The sequence below is a fragment of the Tupaia chinensis genome, unplaced genomic scaffold (genome assembly GCF_000334495.1).
Source record: "Tupaia chinensis unplaced genomic scaffold, TupChi_1.0 Scaffold000674_2, whole genome shotgun sequence".
In the NCBI taxonomy this organism is placed as follows: Eukaryota; Metazoa; Chordata; class Mammalia; order Scandentia; family Tupaiidae; genus Tupaia; species Tupaia belangeri.
In genome coordinates this window covers 3,021,402-3,046,696 of record NW_006160198.1, presented here as the reverse complement: position 1 = coordinate 3,046,696, position 25,295 = coordinate 3,021,402, and the positions used below count along the sequence as shown (strand labels likewise).

Here is a 25,295-nt window from a genome sequence, read left to right as displayed (position 1 = left end):
GTGGCTTGGGGAATGGCAATCTTCCCTTGTCCTGAGAGTAAGGGTGGCTTATGGTCTTTGGGGTAACAGCACCTTGTGGATGAGTCCCTGAGCCCCTCCTGGCTACTGAGATCCTTCGCCCATTAGTAATCCTCAGTAGGAGAAGTGAATGTAACATTTTTTATTGACATTTTCTAGGAGGATGGGATGAGTCTAATGGGAGTAACTCCTGTTCGTAGCCGCCACCCTACGCAGCTGCCGCCTTAGTGAATCCACATTCTTTCAGGATTATTGTAAAAGTTATAGTAAGGCTGGGGGTGCCTTTATGGGGTACCAGGATATGGCAATAAGGCCCATGACAGAGGAATTGAGTGCAGACCAGTACAGTAACACAATAGAGGTGAGGTCCAGAACTTGTAAAACTGTTGACCTTACAAACAGTTCTCAGCCGAGTCCTAGCTCTAGACACAAAGGACAGTTCTTTCATACTCAGCTTGTGTTAACTGCATGGTCCCAGCATTGTCCTCCACAGTGGCTGGACCAATTTACATTCCCACTAGCAGTGTAAGAGAGTTCCCCTTTCACCCCCCACCAGCACTTATCATTTTTTTTTTTTAATTTTAGTCATTCTGACTGGAGTTCAGTGGTATCTCATTGTTGCTTTGATCTGCATTTCCCTTACAATGAGGGATGGTGAGCATTTTTTCATATGCCTTTTGGCTATTTGTATGTCATCTTTAGAGAGTGGTTTTTTCAACTCATTCTCCCTTCTTTTATAGGGTTGATCATCTTTTTTCAAAACAGCAGCTTGAGTTCCTTGTGTATTCTGGTTATCAGTCCCTTATCTGATGCATAGTTTACAAAAATATTTTTCCATTCTGAGGGATGTTAATTAATTAATTAATTAATATTTTTCCATTCTGAGGACTGTTAATTAATTACTGTTTTTTGTTTTTGTTTTTGTTTGCTATGCAGAAACTTCTTAGTCTGATGTAATCCCACTTGTCTATTTTGGGGATTATGGACTGTGCTCTGGGGGTCTTATTTAAGAAGTCTTTCCCTGCTCCAATGTTTCCAAGAGTTTCCCCAGTGTTTTCCAGGAGCAATTTTATAGTGTGAGGTCTTAGATTTAGATCTTTGATTCACTTTGACTTGATTTTTGTCAAAGGTGAGAGGTAGGGGTTCAGATTCATCTTTCTGCAGGTGGAAATCTAGTTTTTCCAACACCATTTGCTGAAGAGATTTTCCTTTTCCTGCTGGATTGACTGGTACCCCTTGTCAAAAATCAGTTGACTGTATGTTTGGGAATTTATTTCTGGAGATTCTATTCTGTTCCATTGGTCCACATGTCTGTTTCTGTGCCAGTACCATGCTGTTTTGATTACCACAACTTTGTAGTATATTTTTGGGTCAGGGAGTGAGATGCTGCCCATTCCACTCTTCTTGTGCAGAATTTTTTTTGCAAAACAGGGTCTTTTATGATTCCAGACAAATTTTATGATTGTCTTTTCTAGATCTGTGAGGAATGTGTCTGGTACTTTGATTGGCATTGCATTAAATATGTAGATTAATTTGGGTAGAATTGCCATTTTGATTATATTAATTCTTCCAATCCAGGAACATGGGATGTCCTTTTAGATTTTTGTGTCCTTTTCTTTTTTGCAAAACAGGGTCTTTTATGATTCCAGACAAATTTTATGATTGTCTTTTCTAGATCTGTGAGGAATGTGTCTGGTACTTTGATTGGCATTGCATTAAATATGTAGATTAATTTGGGTAGAATTGCCATTTTGATTATATTAATTCTTCCAATCCAGGAACATGGGATGTCCTTTTAGATTTTTGTGTCCTTTTCAATTTCTTTTTTTAGCTTCTCATAGTTTTCCTTGTGGAGGTTTTTAACTTCTTTGGTTAGATTTATTCCTTATACTTTTGGTGGCTATGGTAAATGGAATAGCTTTTTTTCAGTTCTATCTTGGTCTGCCTGTTATTTGTATATAGAAATGCTATTGATTTCTGTATATGGATTTTATATCCTGCAACTTTACTGTATTCATGTACTACTTCCAGTAAATTTTCCATGGAGACCACTGGGCATTCTATGTATACAATCATGTCATCTTTTGATTAACTCATTTAACTGATTTGTGATGACAAGAGCTGGAATGAAAGATGGATTGATAATATAGCGAAAAATTTCCACATTTCATTTCCAGGTAAATGCCAGTGATATTTTAAATTTGATAATTTAACTAAACCATGAAAATATGAGTTATTGTTCTCTTAGACTATTTTAGATACCTGTGTGTAATTGTTTTAATAACATATGTAAAATTGTTGTGCAATTTATAATCTGTATATAAATGTACAAAAAAACCCAGTCTATTTACCTTTATAACTGAAGTGGCCCACAATACTGTAATAACACACTCAAACATAAATCTTTTGACTATTTCTAGATATCTGTAACACCTCAGTATTCCTTATATCATAATTATTATTCACTGGTGATTAGCAAGAGACAGATTAGTCTGGACATTAAAAAATACCTTGGTCAGAACACATTCTAATTTTTTATAAATCTACTCCTGTTTTCCTAAACAATTCTCAAAGTCTAGTTATAGCATTTAAACCAAAGTCTCTGATGTACCTTATTTTCAAAAATAGTTACTCATTTGATGAATAACTCCCAAACCCTCTCATGAGAATTCCTGGCAGTTTAGATAGATAACTATTGTAATTCATAAATGGCATGCAAACTTTTATACAGACATTACATGCTGATAATAATTTTGGAAACTGGTGTTCTCTTGCAATAAACTCACCCAAATCAATTCCATGATAATTTTCCACTTTCATGTGGCTAAGGGGAAAGGGTGAGTATGCACTATTCATTCACTTGTTACAACCCTTCTGGAAGTCATTCATGACTTTCAAAATCTTTGAAGTGTGCTTCTTTGCTTACCCAGATAGAATCTATTTCTATCAATTTATAGAGAAATAGTTAGGATCTATGAACAAATTTGTGTGTGGGGATGGCTTAAAATAGTGACAAATAGGAGCCAGCAAGTGGCATGGTGGTTAAGGCCCTGGACTCCCAGATGGCTGACCATGGTTCAAGTCCTGGGCCTGGTGGCTTGAAAAATAACACTGAGCACATGTTCATGCATGCCCAAAATCCAAGGAGAGGAATAGAGGAGAAGGGATTGCAGTGTAGCCATTCCCCCTGAAGAGTGATTTCTCACTTTCCTTTTCACTGTCTCTCTTTGTCTCTCTCCTCTCTGGCAAGTGCATATACCTTATGGCAAAAACCTTATACAAATAGTGACAAATAGATAAAGGCAAAATAAATAATTTTATCTATCTACCCCTAATAGCAGATTAGGTCAATATACTATTGTTGATCTATATTACTATATAAACATTGAACATTATAATGCAGATCCATATTTATAGACATAAACAGATGTTTATTATATAAAAACAAAGGAAATAAGCAGATTACCAAACTACATGCATACTGTAGTTAGCAACATTGAATGTTTGTGCCAGGCAATTTTCAAACCTTCACTTGAATTATAAAATGTCATCCATGCCAAGAAGTAGACACTTCTGTTATCTCCACTTGATTGGAGTGGGATGGGGATTGAGGCACAGAGTAATTTAAGTCACTAACCAGTAGAAATGAAATTCAAACCCAAGCAGATGGCTCTCTGGTTTCTGGTCCTAACCACTGCATAATAGCCATCTCGTGTTTTTAGACAATATAGTATTTTATGAAATATTATGTCTGTACCCATGCACTTACATGTTTTTACATAAAAACAAGGTTATCTCTAGTTTTTAGAACCATAAGGACCTTTTCATTTGCTTTTCTTTCAGTTTGTCTGAATTTTTAAAAAAAATTGTTCTAAACTAAGCATGTATTGCATGCAATAAAATTTGAAAAAAAAAAAGAAAAATTTTATGAAGGCTTCTAATCTTATGGCACTTTCTAGTATTTCCAAAAAGTTGTTAAGAGATATTATGTACAAGTATACTTAATTTATAAAGGAGAAATAAAAGGGCAGTTGAGGTGCTGATGAAACACAAGTCCAAGTTCATCAGCACAATTCTTTTTTTTTTTTTTTTTGAGAGGTTTTCGCTATAGGGCGCGTGCGCTCGCCAGACAGACAGAGAGAGACATAGAGACAGAAAGCGAGAAATCACCCCCCAGGGGGGATGGTCACGCCGCAATCCCTTCTCCTCCATTCTCCTCTCGGGATCTTGGGCACGCACGCACACGCGCCCGGCGTGAGATTTAAGCCACCGGGTCCGAGACGCGAACCGCGGTCGACTACGTGGGAGTCCAGCGACATAGCCATTACGCTAACTGCTGGTTCCCAGCACAATTCTTTTAATATGTCAGATTATTATCTTGTACTGTTATTTAACATGTGTGTACTTATGCTCTTTCTACAAAATTTTAAGGCTTTTGGCATCCATCAGAAGGTCTGTGATGCATTTGTACAGATTTGGTTTAAGGAATAACTTATTTTTTAATTGCCAGGGGACATGTGCACTTGCCAGAGAGAGAGAGGGAGGGAGAAAGCATCTCCTAATGGAATGTGGTCATGCCATAATCCCTTCTTCTCCATTTTCCCATCCTGTTGGGAAGTTAGGTATGCACACAGATGCACCCAGCATGTCTTACAAGCCTCTATGGTTAGAATTCATGGTGAGTCATGGCCATGGGCTGGACCAACTATTTACTTTTTTATTAATGGAAATGGATTGGGTAAGATCTCCAGGAAAGCATGGATTATTACTAAAGTTTAGATGTCTCCCTGACCCACTTGTTAGAGATGCAACTTTCCTGGATCCTTTGCTGTGGCCTCAAATTTTCTTCTCCAGGAGAGAAGCTAAGGAAGACCTGAATGGGTGCCAAGTGGGTACCGATATACTACTGTTGGCACAGCCAACAATAGGTGGAACAACTCAAGAGTTCATGTGAAAATTCTGGGTGAGGGAACCAGCAGTTAGCGTAATGGCTACGTCGCTGGGCTCCCACGTAGTCAACCGCGGTTTGCGTCCCAGACCCGGTGGCTTAGAACTCACGTCGGGTGCGTGTGCGTGTGTGCCCAAGATCCCGAGAGGAGAATGGAGGAGAAGGGATTGCGGCGTGACCATCCCCCCTGGGGGGTGATTTCTCGCTTTCTGTCTCTATGTCTCTTTCTGTCTGTCTGGCGAGCGCACATGCCCTATAGCGAAAACCTCTCCAAAAAAAAAAAAAAAAAATTCTGGGTGAGAATTTGGATCACATTAAAAAAAAAAAGACAAAAATTTTTTAAGGGACTTTTATCCAGATTCTATTTTTTTGCATATGCTTACATAACTGGTAACAACTGCCATTTTATTGCATCAATATGAATGTGCATTATCTGCCTACTTACTTCTTATAAAATTTTCTTCATTTTCATCCGTGATACTTAATAAAGCACCTCCTTGCATCTGGCATGAAGAATGTGCCTCACTCCAAGAGAGAGATGAAAGCAGGTTGAATTGGTAGCAAATGTGTGAATTGGGGTCCTTCTCCCACACAGCATCACACGCTATCTCTGCAGAGGCTAGAAAAAAAGTCCATTGAGACATTCTCGACGGCTTTACTTTATCTACACAGCATTATGTTTCTAAGATAGATTCAGTGGAATGGTTCCAACTGCAACCTCTAAAACTTCAGGGCCCCATCCATCCTTGCTTAGGCCTTCATGAAGAAATCTGCATTGTTATCCTATTGGCATATTTTGGTTAACTCTTTCAAGATTTATCTAAGGAAATTCAAGAAAGTATCAGTAAAGAAGATTTGATCCCTTCCAGAAAAATAATATAAATATATTTTTGTTTTGTTTTGTTTTATTTTTTTACTACAAGAGGGAGTGTATACTCACTGAGAGAGAGGAGAAAGAAAGAGAGACAGAACAGAGAAAGTCTCATTAGAAATAGTCATGCTGTAATTCCTTCTTTTTCATTTTTCTCTTCTTTTGGACTTTTGGGCACACATGCACATACACCTGGTATGTTTCTCAAGCTACCACGTCCAAGACTTGCACCGTGCAACCAGCCATGTGGGATCCAAGTCCTTATTCCATCATGCCCCCACCTAGGCCAAAATAAGTTTTAGAGAAGGAGATAAAAGTGAAGGTATTTGTGAAAATAATATGTGAGTTCTTTAAAGAGCTGTCATTTAGGGGCCAGCAGGTAGCATGGTGATTAAGTCTCTGGACTCCCACATGGCGGGCTGCAGTTTGAGTCCTGGACCCAGGGACTTGAAACTCATGCTGGATGTGTGGGCATGTGTGCCCAAAAATCTCAGGAGGAGAATGGAGAAGGGATTGCAGTGTGTCCATCCCCTGTCTCTCTGTCTCCCAGATGAGTGCATGTACACTATGGCAAACAAACAAACAAACAAACAAACAAACAAACAAAAAAACGAAAGAAAAAAAGAAGCAGTCATTTAGAACTTTACATTAAAATCTGTAAAATTCAATGCTTATTTGACATAGACATGAATGTTGTTTCAGTAGCTTTTTCTCCTCAAAAACCAAAATGTTAGAAAAAAAAGAACACAATAGAAATATGAATACAAGTTTTCAAATAAACATGGAACACAAGAATACTGATATCTAAAGAAAATTTCTTCATCCAGGAAAAGTAGAATCAAAACCTAGTTGTAAGACATTGGCCAGAGATGGCATGTATGCTTAAAAGTATATTTAATCAAGAATGGATGTGGCTCTGAAATAGTAAGTTTATTGAGACAACAGGTAACTAAGACCAAGTTTGAGTAATTTGGCTACAATTTTAAACCTTAGTTCTCTGTGGACTAAGCAGCACAGTAATGACTAGAAATCCAGCTGAGCCAGGGACTTTCAGAATGTAGACGCTATGAGTCATGGCTATGTGGGAGTGCAACTGCTAGACAGGCAACCTGCTACACTCTACAACAGCCTTCACCAAAGCGAAGACTGTTTCAAGGGGCTCCCCAAGAAAACCTGAGACATAATGCAGAGAGAGTGTCCTCTGGGAAATTCCCAATGTTCATTAGCATATTAAAGGCTCTGAGAAGTTCTGTAGTTAAAGAAACATGGCTCATTTCAATTCAGTGTACTTTAGACTCACTTGGCAATTAATCTTTTTTTGTTTGTTTTCTTTTCCCATAATAGTAAAAGGGTTCCCCTGGGAATTGTGGCAAGTTTGTTTTCATGTCTGGTAGCAACACACATTCTTCAGAACTGAGTTAGTTAACCAGAAATTATTAAATCACATAAAAACCCAAGGTTATCTATAGTTTTCTGGCTGATATATGTATTTCTAAAAGGATCCAAGACTGAAGGAGGACAGAAGACAAAGCAGTCACTGAATATCACTGAAGGAAAGGAAGAGAAAGGAAGGGGGGAAGGGGAGAATTTTCAGTAACCTTTGTGCCCTGGTGGCTGAAATTTCCCCAAAGAGAGGAATCTTTACAGATTGTCTCAGTTAAAATGCTGGCCTTCCCTCAGAGGTACTGAGACTGAGTGTTTTCAGACATTAGTTTAGTCATGTTTTTCCGTGTGACAGCTGAGACCATGAAAGGGGCCTAAGGGTTGGGGGCTAGCAGATGGTATAGCAGTTATGTCTCTAGATTCTCACATGGGCAACTGCAATTTGAGTCCCAGACCTGGTGGCTTGAAAATCACGCCAGGCACATGTGCATGCATGTCCAAGATCCCGGGAGAAGAAAGGAGAAGGGACTGCGGAAGGGATGGGGTGTGGGAGGTGGTTTCTCACTTTCCTTTTCACGGTCTCTCTCTCTCACTAACCCCACCCACCCAAACACATACCCTAAGGCAAAAATCTCTAAAAAAAGAGAAGGGGAACAGGGGAATGTTTATAGTTTTAATGTGCACTAAGAATCATTTAACCAGATTGTACTTTTTTTAAATGCAGATTTCTTGTTCTAAGTCTCAGACATTATGAATCAGTAGGTCTGCAGTGGGTTCAGGAGCATGCATTTAAAACATACTTCTGGTTTTAATGTAGAGGTTCCATGAAGTACACTCTAGGGAAGACTGGCTTGAAGGAAAAAATGTAAAACTCTTCCAAGGAGGGCAGGTCTGAGCAGTCCCCGGGCTACTGGAAAACAGTAGGATACAAGAAGGCCAGATATGGGGAGAGAGGGAGACAATACTGGGAATGGAGCATCTGTCTTCATCTTCTGCCACGGGAAAGATTTGACAATAAATCTTAATTATTATACCCAGGCCAAAGCTATATGCATGAGAAGAAAAGACCCAGAGGATACTTCAAATGATCTCATTCCCATATTTGCCAAGCGTTGGTCTTACCCTTTCAATACAGCCTTTTGTAGTAAGGTGTCTGAATTCTATATACTAATCAGTTAAGGTGAGAAGTTTGTAGGTGATCACACCTATACTGCAAATTACACAGTGCTACTTATGTTAGATTCCTTTGATTTGGGGCTATTTGTGCCAATTCTTTTTTTTTTTTTTTTTTGGAGAGGTTTTTATTTTTTTTTGCGATAGGGTGCTTGTGCTCGCCAGACAGACAGAGAGACAGAAAGCGAGAAATCATCCCCCAGGGGGGATGGCCACGCCGCAATCCCTTCTCCTCCATTCTCCTCTCGGGATCCTGGGCACGCATGCACACGTGCTCGACGTGAGGTTTAAGCCACCAGGTCCGGGATGCAAACCACGGTCGACTACATGGGAGTCCAGCGACATAGCCATTACGCTAACTGCTGGTCCCTTCACTGTAGATTTTTCATAGATGCTGTTTATCAAGTTGAAGCAATTTCTTTTTGTTTTGAGTTTTTTGAGTCTTTTTTTCAGTGAAAGGATATTGAATTTTATCAAGTGTTTTATCCGTATATATTAAGAGGATCATGTGATTTTTATCCTTTATTGATATAGATATTTTACTCATTGATTTTCGGATTATTAAATTATTATTACATTCTTAAAATAAGTTCCACTTTGTCAGGCTGTATAATTTTTTTTTTAACGTTGTTGAATTATGTTTGCTAGCATGTTGTTGAGAATTTTTGCATCTATATTCATATTAGTCTGCAGTTTTCTTTTGATGTCTTTGTCTGATTTTGGTGTCAGGGTACTACTGGCCTCATAGAATGGGTAAGGAAGTGTTTCATCCTCTTATAGTTTCCATTCATGCTTTTAAAAAAATTACCAGAAGTTGTGTGCATTTGTTAGAAAGTGAAATAAAAGCAGAGAGAGAGAGAGAGAGAGAGAGAAAGAGAGAGAAGAGAGAGAAAAAAACCTTCAATGGGGTGTGGTCAAGTCACAATCCCTCCTTCTCCTTTTCTCCATCCTGTCAGTATTTTGGACACACACGCACCGGTACCCAATGTGTTTTTCAAGTAGCTAGAATGGGAATTCAAACCATGGCTGGCCATGTGGGATCTAGCTCCACTAACCAGTAGGCTATGGGGCTGGCCCCTACAATTATTCTTTAACCTACGCAATGTGTAACTAACATATATCTTGTTAAGACTATCAATGACCTCTATGTTGCTAAATTCAGTAGGTGCTTTGTTTCAGACCTTATTTCCTTGCTGATTTATGCTCTTTTCTGGATTTCACATGTCTAGTTAGCCTTCTACTTCTCTGAAGGTTCCTTCTCAGTTTCCTTTGCTGGTTCATTCTTCTCTATTCAAATTAAATGTTGGAGATCTTCAGACACGCCGGGATGCAAACCACGGTCGACTACATGGGAGTCCAGCGACATAGCCATTACGCTAACTGCTGGTCCCTTCACTGTAGATTTTTCATAGATGCTGTTTATCAAGTTGAAGCAATTTCTTTTTGTTTTGAGTTTTTTGAGTCTTTTTTTCAGTGAAAGGATATTGAATTTTATCAAGTGTTTTATCCGTATATATTAAGAGGATCATGTGATTTTTATCCTTTATTGATATAGATATTTTACTCATTGATTTTCGGATTATTAAATTATTATTACATTCTTAAAATAAGTTCCACTTTGTCAGGCTGTATAATTTTTTTTTTAACGTTGTTGAATTATGTTTGCTAGCATGTTGTTGAGAATTTTTGCATCTATATTCATATTAGTCTGCAGTTTTCTTTTGATGTCTTTGTCTGATTTTGGTGTCAGGGTACTACTGGCCTCATAGAATGGGTAAGGAAGTGTTTCATCCTCTTATAGTTTCCATTCATGCTTTTAAAAAAATTACCAGAAGTTGTGTGCATTTGTTAGAAAGTGAAATAAAAGCAGAGAGAGAGAGAGAGAGAGAGAGAAAGAGAGAGAAGAGAGAGAAAAAAACCTTCAATGGGGTGTGGTCAAGTCACAATCCCTCCTTCTCCTTTTCTCCATCCTGTCAGTATTTTGGACACACACGCACCGGTACCCAATGTGTTTTTCAAGTAGCTAGAATGGGAATTCAAACCATGGCTGGCCATGTGGGATCTAGCTCCACTAACCAGTAGGCTATGGGGCTGGCCCCTACAATTATTCTTTAACCTACGCAATGTGTAACTAACATATATCTTGTTAAGACTATCAATGACCTCTATGTTGCTAAATTCAGTAGGTGCTTTGTTTCAGACCTTATTTCCTTGCTGATTTATGCTCTTTTCTGGATTTCACATGTCTAGTTAGCCTTCTACTTCTCTGAAGGTTCCTTCTCAGTTTCCTTTGCTGGTTCATTCTTCTCTATTCAAATTAAATGTTGGAGATCTTCAGACACGGTCCTGAGTCCCCATTCTTTCTAGTCTACACTTGATCTAAGCTGGCTAACCCATCCCTAAGGATTCTTTTCCTAGAACTCCTAAATGTACAAAGGCCATTATGTCTCACTGTCTAGTCCAAATCTCTGCACAACTGACTTATTCCTACCATGTCCCAGTTGGAATATTTACTTTTCTCTTCCAAATTATAATCTCCATAGGGTGAGCTACATGTAAAAACCTGGGGTCTTAATTAACCCTTCAGGTTCTTCTTTATCCTCCAAGACCATTATTACCAGTGAGGAGTTTGACTCTTGTTAATCTATTTGTAGGGCTTGCATCATAGTCTTAGTGGTTAGAGAAGCTAGATTCCACATGACTGACTGGACTCTGAGTTCTTTGGCCCTGGTGACTTAGAAAACATGGTGGGTGCATGTGTGTGCATACCTCAAATCCCAACAGGATGGAGAAATAGAGAACAGATGGAAAATGGAGGGTGTGACCACACCCCATTAGTGGATGATTTCTCCTCCTCCTTTTCTCTCTCTGTCTCTCTGCCTCTCTTGTGAGTGTAAGCACCCTTTGGAGAATTAAAAAACAAAACAACAAAATCCCCCCCAAAACCCAAACCTATATGTGATTTTTTGAAGCCTGACTATCGGCAATGATAAAGACTTTGCCTGGCAGTCCTCACTGAGGAGAGCTGCCTTACAACTCCAGGATTGGCATACAGCCAGTGTAGGAAGTTACAGTGAAGGGCTCAGCCCCCTCTGACCCATCTCTTGGTATTTGCATCCCTAGCCCCAGGTGCCTTCTTTCCTAGGGTTCTTTATATCTGAGACTTTGGGCCAAGGTCCTCTTCAAGTGATCCTGCTGAGGTTGGTGGGGTAGGTTACTGAGGGAGTGCTTCTTACTCGGACTCAGTATCCAGTACTTTTCTGCTTCTAGCTCTTTTTCCTCATTTTATCCCTGACCCCAAAGTCCATAAAACAGAAAATCCTTTTGTTCAGGACTCTCTCAAAAGTGAACTGAGGCTGGGAACCAGCAGTTAGCATAATGGCTATGCTGCTGGATTCCCACGTAGTCGACCACGGTTCGCGTCCCGGACCCGGTGGCTTAAAACTCACTCTGGGTGCGTGTGCGTGCGTGCCCAAGATCCCGAGAGGAGAATGGAGGAGAAGGGATTGCAGCGTGACCATCCCCCCTGGGGGGTGATTTCTCTTTTTCTGTCTCTATGTCTCTCTCTGTCTGTCTGGCGAGCGCACGCGCCCTACAGCGAAAATCTCCCCCCCCCCAAAAAGAAAGTGAACTGAGGCTTAACACTTTCATTTTAGCTTACTGCTTTAATTAACTACTCTAACACCTGACAGCTCAGTATTCTCTGTCCAGCCCAGCTGAGCTCCTGACAACCAGGTCCTGTTCAGTCTTTTTCCAAATTCAGTGTGTATACTTTTCTCCAATCCTCTTGCTACCATCTAACCCAAGTTCCCACATTTCTGGCCAACTAATGCTCTAGCCTTATAATGGTCTCCAGGCTTTCTGTGTTGCTCCCTTCCAAGCCTTCAGTATGAAAGAACCAGAGTAACCCTTCAATTTTAAAAGAACATTTATTATTCACCTGCTTAAAATCCTTTTATGGCTTACTTTTGCCAATGAAATTAGGTCAATAACAATCTAAATTATCTAGCTTCTACATGAATTGGCCTCTACCCTCCAGAGAGTCTTGTCCCTCTCTCCCTCACCTACTGCAATTTCACCACATTGTCTTTCCTAGACTGCACTAACCTCTTTCCCAAAGAGCCTTTAAACAGCGACATGCTGCATGGCAGGATGGCCGTGGGAAGGAAGTTGACCTGGACAGGTGGGAGTATTTTATCATCGCTATTGCTTAGAATTATTAGAACATGTGCCTGGTGAATCAAAAACATGTTGATTTTTAGTTAGTTTTCTTATTATTTTTAGTTCTATTAAAAATATATATACTCCCTTTATGACCACACTTACCCTACCTTCTTGGCACACAGTATACCGTGTGCCTCTGTATGGGTATCTCATTCCTCTCCTCACTTTTTGTCTTGATAACCCCTACTCATGTCTAGTTTAAGTACAACTTTCTCAGAAAAACCTTCTCAGGACTTCAAATTTTCTATTTGTTTTCTCATTTGTAATGCTGGTTTTGTTTTTTTAACGTAGCCCCTCTCAAAAAGTGTGAGTATCCATTTGTGTATTATGCTTGAAAGTGTGTTTCATTAGGGCAGACACTACTTTCATTGTTCACAGTTGTAGTTATAACTCCAGCAGCCAGCAGGTTCCCTGGCACACAACATGTTCAATACATATTTGCTGAATGAGTGAATTAATGGATGGTTTGTGAAAATGGAGGCCAGGCATGCATTGTCAAAGACATGAAGAAGAGACAGTGTACTAAAGAACAGAAGCCAGGTCAGGAGGTATAGACAATTTTTTTGAGAAATCTGTCTATGCAGGGGATGAGAGAGATAGGTATTTTCAGGAAGCAGAATGAAGAAGTCATATTATTTTTAAGATGTTATTTTAAGACTTGAACAGGTTTAATTGCTAATGAAGGACCCAGTTAAGGGAGAATGTAGTCTGTAACCACCTAGAAATCTTGTTAAAGTGTAGACTGCTGGGCTGCACTTCTAGAATTTCTGATATAGTGGTCTGGGATGTGACTGATAATTTGCATTTCTAGAAAGTTCTCAGGGAATATTTGTACTGTTGGAATGGGGACCTCACTTTGATAACCACTGAGATACTGGTTAGAGAACGTTGGTCAGGAAGATCTAGAGCCCAGGTGATGTTCCCTGGGTAGAGGGAACATCATCCTCTTGGATAGGAAGGAGGGAAAAGGAGAAGATGGGTACATACCCAAGTGGGCTGAACGGCTAGGGGGCAGAAGCTGTTGAAAATAGAGCATTGGTATGGCCGTTGTGCAAAGTGACAATGCCACATGCAAGAGAGACATACAGCTTTGCTGATTGATGTTGAGGGCTCAGGTAAGGTTGTCAATCACATATTATGTTGGTACCAATTTGCCCTGTTATGCCATTCATGGTACTGATCAAAACTAGATCAACTGAATAAAGTTCCAGGGCAATCAGATCATTCCAAAAGTTGGTATGCTAAAAAGATATCAAGCATGACTTTCTATCTATGGAAGGCACACACCAACAAAGACTTAGGATGGCTCAGAATTGTCTCTAAGAAAACCCAGAAGGATCCTTATGTACGATCCTTATTTTGAGACATTTTATCACATCCTTCACTGCTAGTGTGTTTGTGTATGTATTTTCTTTTTTTTTCTCATTCATGTTTTTAGTACTGAATTTAAATTTTTCTCACAATCAACATTTTTTTTAAAGGCAGGATCATTTTGCTTTGAGGTATTTACAAAATATTTCCATGTAAGAAAGATGAGATACAGAAGTGCGAATCTTTACTTTATTCTATTAGTTTCTCTCTGTCCTATTTACCTGTTGACCCCATGGAGAGAGCTATTGGCTTGCTGAGATTTCAATCTCTGACATGCCATTTTGAAGTATATTGGCCACTAGGAACCAAATGTAACAAGAAAAAAAGAAAACTGGAACTGTAAGCCAGTACTGTACAAACACGCTCTCCGCTGGTTGTGGTAAAGGTCAGGTGAGCTAGAATCTGGCAGACTGTCAAGTGGAAGAAACTTCTGAGCTACAGAAAGCTGAACAAATAGATAGTCTGGGGCATGAAAAGCCCTGGGCACAATAACCCCAGGCTTCCACTGGAAACCATAGTTGGCTACCAGTGACAGTGGATGGTGGTAAGGCTCTTCTCAGAAACTTAAGGAGAAGATTGTAGTTGGGAAAAAAAAGTATTCAGTAATACAGTCACATGAAATATGTGTTAATTTTATTAATATTGGCTCATTTACTTCAACAGTGGCATCTATTGGAGGTGGAAATGGAAAGAGGACATGATGTAAATAATATGATATCTGGTTCAAGAACTCAAGGAATGTAAGGATTACATGCATGTGCACCTCCACACATGCCCTCAGATTCAGATAGAGAAGGCTGGTGATTTGGTAGTTATTAAATGATAAAATGCTTTCCTGCTTGTTAGTGAATTGCCATTGTCCTGAGCTCCTTGAGTGCTTCCTGTCAGCCTTTCCTCACATTCCAGTAGCTAAGAGGTTAATAGCATCCATGAGCCTCTGGAGCTCCCAACTCACACTAAGGTGTCCACTGAGGTTGGTCAATATCTCATATCATCTTGTCCAATCTGTCCTGTCTCTCATCTAAATGCTAAGTTCTTTGAAGGGAGAATCCTAAGTCTTAAAACTCTCAGCATTCATCACTTTGCCTAGCTCAGTGCTTGCTGACTGGCAACAAAGAGAGGGATCCTGGTTCAGAAGTACATGCTGAAAAGATGAACTGGGTTTGGGGAGAATGATGACGATGGCGATGACCATAACAGGACTCCAGTCTTGGTTTGTATTATTTCAGAACTTGTACTCTTTTCCACTTACTAAGCCATATTGGTCTTTAGATTAGAACATTATTCTTATGTTACTATAAAAATTTTATTCATTTTTTTTGTTTCTGATTTATTTGTTGCATTTTATTATGTATGTGGAGTGGAGGCAAGCACAGAAGATGAAGAGATTATAAAAGCTCTACTTTGACTCACAGGAACCAAACTGAAGGAAATTGAATTCAGAAAATAGAATGAATATGTATATATATTTCTTAATACTTAATAACTGGAAGACTTTTAGCCAAATAAAAATAGAATAATAAAGCAATAACTGGAAAAAAAAGTCAAAAAACGGTAGCTGTCACTGGACCTTGAAAATCAAGAAGAGAAAAAAAATTCTGAGGTTACTGCTAGAAAGTAATAAGGAAAGGGAGTCAAGATGAGAAACCACTGTCAAGAAATAATGAAGGTGACTGCAATTCTAGAAAGATCATCGAGGGTCCAGCTGATGCCTGGATTTGACAATGGGCAAGACAAGCAGTCTGGATGTAGAGAATTTCAGCTGCTCATAAGAGGTAACAGACTGAAAAGGTAACTGAGCTTTCTACACATTCAGGTTTGTTTTGAAGTATCCTGCCGGGAAGCTGGGATTAATGAGATCACAGAGTATTATAATTTGATTCCAGTTACAGCATCTTTGTGCACTGAGCTTAATGAAGAATGGCTAATTAACATCTTTTGAACATAAGGGAAAAAACAAATATTCATCAGAATTGTCTTTTCAAGGCAAAAACAAACCCAAAATCAAAATTTGGATTAAAGAAATCAGAGTGCTTATTCAGACTTCAATCTATCAATCCCAGAGCTTTTCTTTAGAGACAGACAACTTTCTAATCATCCTTGATTCATTCATTATGTATAGAGAAGACTAGATTTATTCTTACTTGGATCTGGGCAAAACCCCCACTTCTCATCTCTTTCATATCGGCTGGTCGTGGCACACCATGGTAAGTCATTTTCCCGACCTTCCCGGATGCATTCATGATGCCACTGTTGATTATATTGGAAGGGAAACATGCATGGCATTCCGAAGGCATTGCCTTTGATTGTATACAAATCTAGGAGAAAGAAATGTATAAGATCAATTAAATATGATGTCAGCTCCGTCTGGATAAACTGCCACAAAATTAATGCGTTTTTTTACTGAATCTCTCCTAGGGGCAGACACTCACTACACCAGAGTAAGCCTCAGGTCCTCACTGTCTCACCATTTAGTATCTATGGAAATGCTAGGCTGACTGCTGGGCTCAGGGGCAGCACTGATAAATGGTTTGCTTGTATATCTATCTGCTTGTTTGTTTACTGTGATGCGCAGCTATAGAAGCATACATAAATGTACATAGATAAGAAGAAAAATTAATGGAGATTTTACTTTAAAATAATTTCCAGCCCCCAAATATATCAACCATCAGTCTCTAAACCTCAATAGTTCTATCAACATTTAGTAATTTGTTTGTTCAACAAGTATTTATTGAGCATCTAATGTGCCCAGCAGTACTGGCAACAGAGTAGTGAACAAATCAGCAAAAGTTTCCTTTAATGTGGAGCATCTATTCTAGTGAGGAGAAACAAAGAGAAAGCAACTATATGTAAACACAAAATATCATTTCAGGTACTCATAAGTGCCAAAAAGAAAAATAAAATAAGATAAGAAAACAGAATGACTGCGTGTGTGTGTGTGTGTGTGTGTGTGTGTGTGTGTGTGTGTGTGTGTGTGTGTGTGTGTGTGTGTGTGTGTGTGTGTGTGTGAAGGGGTGGAGGAACACTGCTTTGCACAGGGTGGTCAGTGTAAAGCCTCTCTGAAGGACTGGGTGAAGTGAGTGTGCAAGCCTTTGGAAAAGACAGTAGGAATAGCAAGTAGAAAGGACTCAAAACAAGACTGTGTGGGATGAAAGAGGAAGAGCGAGGAGCCCTGTAACAAGGGGGTCTTGGTGCGTCAGCCCAAATAGGGCCGTCTCTCTGCCATGTGTGGACTTTGGAGCTTACTCGAAGGGTGACAGGAAGTCACTGGTGAATTTTGAGTGGGAAAGTGACATGGTCAGCTGTCCATTTTAAAAATAATCACTTGGGGTGCTGTGTGGCAAACAGCCTATATAGAAAGAGGACCAACTAGGATGACTGGGATGACTGTCTGGGCACCTTCTATAGATGGAGTTATGTCTCAGTCAACCCACTGTAAGTTAAAAATAGTGTTAAGTTGAAAATACATTTAATATACCCAACTTACCAAGCATTATAGCTTATCCTACCTTAAATGTGCTCAGAACACTTAAATTAGCTTACAGTCAGGCAAAACTATATAATACAAGGTCTATCCTTTATGATAAGGCATTAAATATCTCATTTAATACATTGAGTACTACACTGAAAGTGAAAAATGTGATGCTTATTCTTTAAGCCAACGCCATCAGCAGCAGCAGCCTGCATCATTGTAAAGTCTAAAAAAATAGTAAGTTTAAAGGTTAAGTTGGGGACCGTCTGTACAGTGAGTGGTCTAGAAGACAGATGGCCACTAGCGATGACCTGCTGGCTTCTTTCTCAACGTATTGCAATAATCTGTTATCCTTGGCCTTAAGTAGGAATCAACAAGAATTTTTCATGACTCAATTGGGTCTTTCTATGATGAGGGGAGCAGGTCCACCCTTAATTAAATCAATAGGTCGTGGGGTGAACGGACCAGCTGCGGAGATTCCCACCACTTTCTCACAATAGACAGGGACTGGCCTGAATTCCCAGCACATTGCTAGCCTCAGCTTTTAAGACTGCCAAAATACTGTCAAAAAATAATAGAACTATGGAAAAGGAAAGTCTCTCCATAAGTGATGATTGCCTGCAAACTATACTTAGCACAAACCAAGTAACTCTGACTATAGTTTATCATTTATTGTCAAGGGTCTTATAACATGACCTTCACATAGATGTCAGCCAGGCATTCAGAGCCATTTGAGGTGTCCTATAGACACACCTCTATAGGTCGGACTGAGTTTCTACAATAAGAGAAGTGTTGTTGGGGGAGTGGTTATATTGGTCCTGAGAAAAATGTGCACTACAAAGATCGTCCCCTTCTCTTTTCCTTTTCTCTCTCCCTCCTGTCCTCTTGTTCTTTCTCCTCCTTTCCATCAATCTCAAATGCAGTTCAATGCTTTTTTGCAACACTTTTGATTTTTGAGAAGTTCTGCTTCTTTAGCAGAATTTAGTATGTCCATTATAAAACTCCAGTAATGCTTTTATCATGAGCTAGGAAGAAACTAAAATGTATTTACCAGAAGTCCCTTATATCCCAAGCTTTCTTTATTTTTTTCACATATTGCTTTACATATCTTTTATTTGTGGACAAATTTTATAAATATACCATTTCAAGAGCATTTTGATTCAAATTTTTACCTTCATGCAGATATTCACAAATGTCTCCATCGCCTGACATGTAGGAAATCCATTTATGAAGATATTTCCATGAGGCCACAACCACGGTGCCTTGCTTCACCTGGACCGAGTACTGGAGTGGGCCTGTGATCATCTTCCTTTTACAGCCCCACCTCAAGGAAACGTGAACAGAGTCACATTCATATATGCCTAAAGGCTGCTCTGGGTCAGATAGGTTCAGGCCCAGGCAACCGCTGCTGCCTATGTTAAAGAGCTGGTGGTTTGAAACCCATTTCCACAGCATGTACTCGTTTGGTTGTTGGCAACTCTCCAGGGTCAGTACAGATTTACCTGCTTGAATGCATGTCGTGAAGATTTCACTTTGGATAATGAATATCCCTTTATCTGAAACAAAAACATAAAAAATGTGTATGAAATTTTCACATATATTAATAGTTGACTAGTGTTATGAGGCATATCTAAGCTGTGGTATGTCACAGCTGCCAACCATTTCAGACGGATCTGGGGTTGATGGGTAGGGTCTTCATGCAGGAGTTTATTTGCACAAAATAGAGGAGTTTCTTGGGAAGTGTAAAAGGACTTATTAGAGTTCATAGGAGATTTTTGATCTAAGAATTTCTTGGCCATACATAAGGGCTACTTGATAATCCACTCAAGTATGACACTGGCAGAGAAGGTCAGCACATAGTATAGAGAGTGGGGGTTGGTTATACTCAGGGATGGTGGGGAGAGACATTGGGTGCCCAGGGGTATGGTGACCCTTTGGTTTTCTTCAGATAAATGCCTGAAATGTTAGAAACATGAAAGATGAATCAAGAGCTACTAAAATAAAAATTTCTACCTTCAAGTTCCTGTAGGAAATTTAAAGGATATAAGTGGAATGTTTTATTGTGTCCTGATACAGGATTCAAGGCTGTGGAGAAAACACTGCTTCTTCACATTTGCTGGGTCTATTAGAGCAGGAAGGCCAGCACATTTTGTTATGGGAACAGACTCTTAGCAGGAGTAGCCTTGTTGGTTGTGAGCAGCAAGTAGGTGCCAGGACACTAGCTGGGGCCACACATCCAGATATGTGACAGATGCTAGAACATATGACATTGGTGGAAACCAAAAGCCACTGGACATGCAGAGAAAGTATGTGTTTTGTGATATACCTCTGAGCTTTCCCCTCTGAACCCAGAAGGAGGGGCTTGGGCAAGTTACTTGTGAGTGGCTGCTGGGACCGCAGCCAGGGAATACATGGCAGCCACCTGTCTGCTACCTGATTGTACCTGGTTCCTGGTGTGGAAGGCACCTATTATACCGTAATTGTGAACGTGCTTTCTCACAGCTTTTTTGAAGATGAAAATTAGCTCAAGTCTTTGGTCCAAGCAAAGAGTGTACTGAGCACATCATAGAAGTTTAGTAAGTGCTGATGTTGATGAACAAGCCGGTAGCTGACTCTTAGGCCTATTTTTGCTGAGGTTACCTCAACTTAGAAAGTCTGGTCAGGCCCAAGCGTTCTGTTCTCCCATTAGCTAAGCTCCCCTCTCATATTTTATTTCCTGTTATTCTTCACATTTCTGAAAGACATTATCGAGTTCTTTTAAAATGGCTTGAGTTTAGGACAAGTTAGTCCTAAAGGATAGGGCAGAAGCAGGGAGAGGACTTTGAGATGTTGGGGCAATGCAGAATGAGCCTCCTCATGTACTGGTGTGAAGGGACAAAGCTTCATCTTGGTAAAAGTTCTTTTAGGCTGAAGAGAACTAATTCATAGTAACTAAAATCACTTAAGACACTGTTAAAAAAGATTGTCAATGTATTAATGAAGGTGATATCTCATTTAATAATTGATAAGCTCACTTACAGCCATATATTTGAGGAGTTGAATTAGTTGTCAGAAAATTACTTTGATCACCATATATTAGAGCAAAGAGAAGGGGGTGGGAAGAAAGAATGAATGATTTTAGGGAGATTTCATTTGGATCAGGAAATTTGTTTTCCTAATGAAGGCCATGTCTGTATGGTTATTAGCAATAGTCATTCAAAATCAAATCCCCCTTTTGCCAATATGATATGGACTCTGATAATTAACCTTCTTTCTGGCTCTCCTTTCCACCTTTTCATGGTAGAATGTTAACCTTAATTTTTGTTGTAACCTACTAATTGCTTTCTAGCTAGCTCAGGGTTCCATTAATTTTTCATTAAAAGATAATTATTTTACTATAATAATTTTTTTTGTAGTTCAGTTTCTAGCTACTATATATATTCAAACATATCTTGTTCTCCAACTTACATACTAGCCTTGGTTTATACACCTAAGATAGGTGGCAGACTCCTTGGCTCATGGTTGAGAGTTCTGGAATCAGGCAGACCCAACAAAGACCAGCTGTGCAACTTTGGACAGATTGTTGATCTTTGTTAGTCTCATATTTCTTCTCTGAACTGGGAATATGTATTATACTCACCTCATAGAGATGTTACATGTATTCTATTAGATAACACATGCAAAGCACACAACCTAATCCTAGTTCTGGAATGAATAAATAATGTTTTTAAACTTCCAAATTATTAAGTGTTATGAGAAAAAGAGCGGCAGAATCAGAACTTCTGTAGTAACACTGGTGATCATAAAAAATACCTTTCCAGGGTCAGCTTGTGGCATGGTGGTTAAGGTGGCTGTATCCCACATGGCCGAGTGTGCTTTGTGTACCCAAAATCCTGAAAAGAAGAAGAAATAGAGGAAAAGGGATGGCAGCGAGACCATCCCCCATGTGAGCACTTTCTCCCTTCCTCTCTCTCTCTCTCTCTCTCTCTCTCTCTGGTGAGCACATGAAGTCTCAAGCAAATTAAAAAAAAAAATACTGCTCCAAAGCAGAAATCACTAGACAAACCTAATTCAAGGCTGTTCAATTTTGGGGTGTTATCACACCTCTATATCAGCGGGCTTTAGGATGCTTCAGAAAAGTTATTAAGAATACCTCATAAACAAGTAGCTGTGGCTTACTAATAACAATACACGTGCCAAATACTATAAGCTAAAAATGACCTAAACTAATTTTCCCATTAAGTTATAATAGACTCTGATCCTGGCACCATTAAGCTCCATAAATTCACTGAAGAGAACAGTTGTTTTCAAATCAACTGTGAGGAGACCCAATGCAAGTATCAATATTCTGACTGTTATTGTATGCACATATGAGTTGCTGCTAACAAAACTCTAATGCAAAAATAAGCCACCAATCCTTAGTGTGTGTAGTTGTTGGATTTCAAAAATGATGAAAAGCAAATGTGGAAGGAATTAAGATTGATTATATATGTCAAGGACATCAGTTCTGCTTGAACACTGATTAAGTGATTAATGAAGTACTGCCAGAATTACTAAATTTCTTTGCAGGAAAATGTTATTATACTTCCCTTTATAATTATAAGTTTAAGATGAGAGAAAGGATTGATTTACTAAGAAATAACTTATGAGCTAAATTCTATCCTTCTTTTTAAAAATAAAATCCATGGAAAACAAGGATCCTACTGTCTACTTTTGAGTTCCTTGTAGGAGGATATCATTTCAGACCCACTCTTTGGCCCCACGAGGTAACATGTACTCTTCCAAGGAGCAGGAGAATAATGTTTCCTTGATCAAGTGTTGGACTGCAGTTCAGGGCATTCCTCTTATGACTGCATATGGACTATTCTTTCATTCACTCAACAAGCATTCATTGAGCGCTTGTTTGGAGCGTTGTTGCCAGGCTCATAGATAGTGCTGAGACACTGTGTGAAGTAGGTATAAAGAGAGGAATTTGCCATAATATCTATCCTTTAAAGCTGTATCCACTTGTTCTGGAACGATGGAAACTGCCTAGCTAATGAAAAAAGAAATTTTCATCAACTCCAAAGAAAACATAATTGTACCTAAAATGAGCCCTTAAAAACAAGTGATAAAGCAGAAGAAATTGGATCAAACTTTTGACTTGACCAGATACCCAGCTGATGTCACAGGTGAGGTTAGCAGGACTCCCTGATATCATCAGATTTTCTGGCTATGAGGGGTGCATGTGTACAAAAATGTACTTACCCCTTTTCAATGGAGGATAAAGTATATTCCAGAAAGAATATGGGTGTGGCATAGACTAGCTTTACCCATAAACTCAGAACCATGAACCTTAGAGGTGATTAGGACAGCAAAGATCATTTAACTGAACATTCTTTTACTTTTGTCTTCCTCAAATTTATTTTGTCTTAGGATACAGGTTTTATGTCAATATGCTCTGTGAGGACCATATTCAGTCCAGGTGTAGCTTTATTCACATACATTCATTTACAGCTTTAAAAGAAGAAAATGAACTGCCATAGGTTGTTGCTGAACACTTTGAAGTAGGAAACTTGAAATTTTAAACAACAAACATCTATTAAGAGCCTAATGTGGCATGTGCTATTGAGGTCAGATAGTAACACAGTGGTAATGAAACTGGACCCACACAGGTTGGTTCTGAGTTCAAGTCTCAGGGTTCAAGTGTCAGATGCCAGTCTGCATCTCCTTATACATACTGGGCATGCACATGAGTGCCCATGATCCAGTTTGACCAACACTCAGAGTGGATTGCAGGATAAAATACTGTGGGAGTGCTTGTCTTTCTGTCTCTGTCTCTTTTTCCCTCTAGTGGAAGAGATAAGTAGCCTTAAATAAATGTGGCATGTGCTTGAAACCTTGCAGATAGAATACACACACACACACACACACACACACACACACACACATACATACATATATATGTCATTGTACAAGGAATTAATGTTCTACCTGGGAATCATTAAAGTGTACAGAAATAATGATCACTTAATGCCAAAATACTTAAGAGATACAAGCACAACAGGGTAGAAGCCAGGGGTAGGAGGGAAAGTTTTGCTTAGAAGATCAAAGAAATCAACCACCATTTTCCTTCCTGCCCTGTCCTTACATTTTCATGAACGGACATTTATTATGGACCTAATATTTGTAACAATGGTGAACAGAATGTTCAGTGTAGTGGGGGAGCTGTGTCAATGTATAGAGCAGCGACGGGTAGGGCAAAGGCTTTCTAGACAGAGAGAATGTCACCAAACATAGAGATGATGAAGAAAATCAGTTCTGGGGTGATGAGAGTCTATCTATATGGAGATTTGGATGATGGTAGAATGGGAAGTTGGAAACAGGTGGTTTGGAGTCATTATATAATGGACTTGAATTTCATTAAAAAATTCATATAGTATTTGTTGGATGAAAGTGAACAAGAGACAACATTGAGACTGAGCTATACTATAGTCTACCTACCTGCAGTGTGCCTGGCATTGTTTTGGGTGCTGAGACTAATGAAGTGGAATCATTAAACTGCTGTCCACAGAGGAGTTCTTATTTAGATGGAGTGAGAGTGGTCATGAAAGGACCTGAAGAGCAGTGTGGAAACTACTGCTATGATCCAGCAGGGGAGACTGAGGAGTCAACTTGATGGTGTTGCAAAAGGAAAAGGAGTGGTTAATCTAGTCAACAGAGAGACATTTCAATGAGGGAAGAAACAATGAGTAGGTGACCAATGGAATGCAAGGATTCTGGAAAGGGTAGTACAGTGACTTTTTATGGCTTCAGGTTTTCTGGTGGCTGTTAGGCAGTAGCCAATTCCTATGGTGCCAAGAAGCTGCAAGAAGCTGTGAAGTCTGAAGGCTGCAGATGTGATTATAGTTTGATCCTCTGGGCAGTGCCAACTGGAGGACATTTATTTTGAGGCTCTTGCACTTACTTGACTTAGGGCACCCCAGTCTGATGACCTCTCCTTCTTTTTGCCTTGGACTGCTAATGCAGGAGAAATGCCTGAATAAAGGTCTAAAGTGTTAAGTGAATAAGATAAAGCTAAGACTGTTAAGTTTCCACGAAGTTCTGTGCTTTTGACAAAAAAAAAAAAAAAAAAGAAGGAAAGGAAAAAACCTACAACAAACAATACAACAATTCTTAAAATTATACTCTTTTCATGGTGGCATTTCAAGCAAAAACCTTTCTAGTATCTAATACATCACACGATGATAGTATTCGCCTAATCCAACTACACACATAAAATCACCTGCTCCATGTTAAGAGAAGTGAAAGGAAAAGTTCAAGCACATGGTTCATGTCAAGTGCAATGTCTAAGACAAGCTATTAGGAAGCCACAGCTTGCAGACTGCAATCCTGTTTCAATCTCCCACCCCAGTCCCCTGTGTCTGAAATCTCTTCCACTCCATCCATCCACACAGCTAGTGCCAGGCTCACACACTTCCTGCCCTGTGGCCTCTCTTGCATCTATTCCCTGCTGTTCTGACAGTATTTGTGCTTTGGCAGGGAAGGGGGTTCATAATGTAGCCATTATCAAGGTGAGTAGCTTCTCTCTTGAGAGGTAGTGACCTTTTTCTCCAGCTTCCCAAATTTGGGTTTGTCTATATCTATCCTGTCTAGCACACAATGGATTCAGATCTGATGGTGTTCTTAAGATTACTCTGTAGTAAAAAGGGATGTTATATAGTTCTCTTTATGACTGAGATGCAGAAAATTTGGATTCTTACTATGACTTTCCAAACCAGTAAGCCAGGAAGTTCTCATGCTTGTAGCAAAAGACATGTGCAAAGTTCTTGAAAGAACTGATCCTGGGAGAGAAATGAAGAGTGTGCCAGCCCCCC

At 39.4% G+C, this 25,295-nt stretch overlaps 1 protein-coding gene across 1 annotated transcript in view; it reads right to left on the bottom strand.

Annotated features, from left to right (window-relative positions):
- The window catches only part of PLA2R1 (phospholipase A2 receptor 1), a 138,268-nt gene that overhangs the window by 90,112 nt on the left and 22,861 nt on the right, over positions 1–25,295 (bottom strand). The window contains exons 2-4 of the mRNA XM_027776501.1: positions 18,633–19,016; positions 16,133–16,306; positions 5,412–5,585 (exon numbers count right to left, since the gene is read on the bottom strand). Coding sequence (XP_027632302.1) covers positions 5,412–5,585; positions 16,133–16,306; positions 18,633–19,016 — 732 coding nt within the window. The remainder of the gene's footprint in view (positions 1–5,411; positions 5,586–16,132; positions 16,307–18,632; positions 19,017–25,295) is intronic.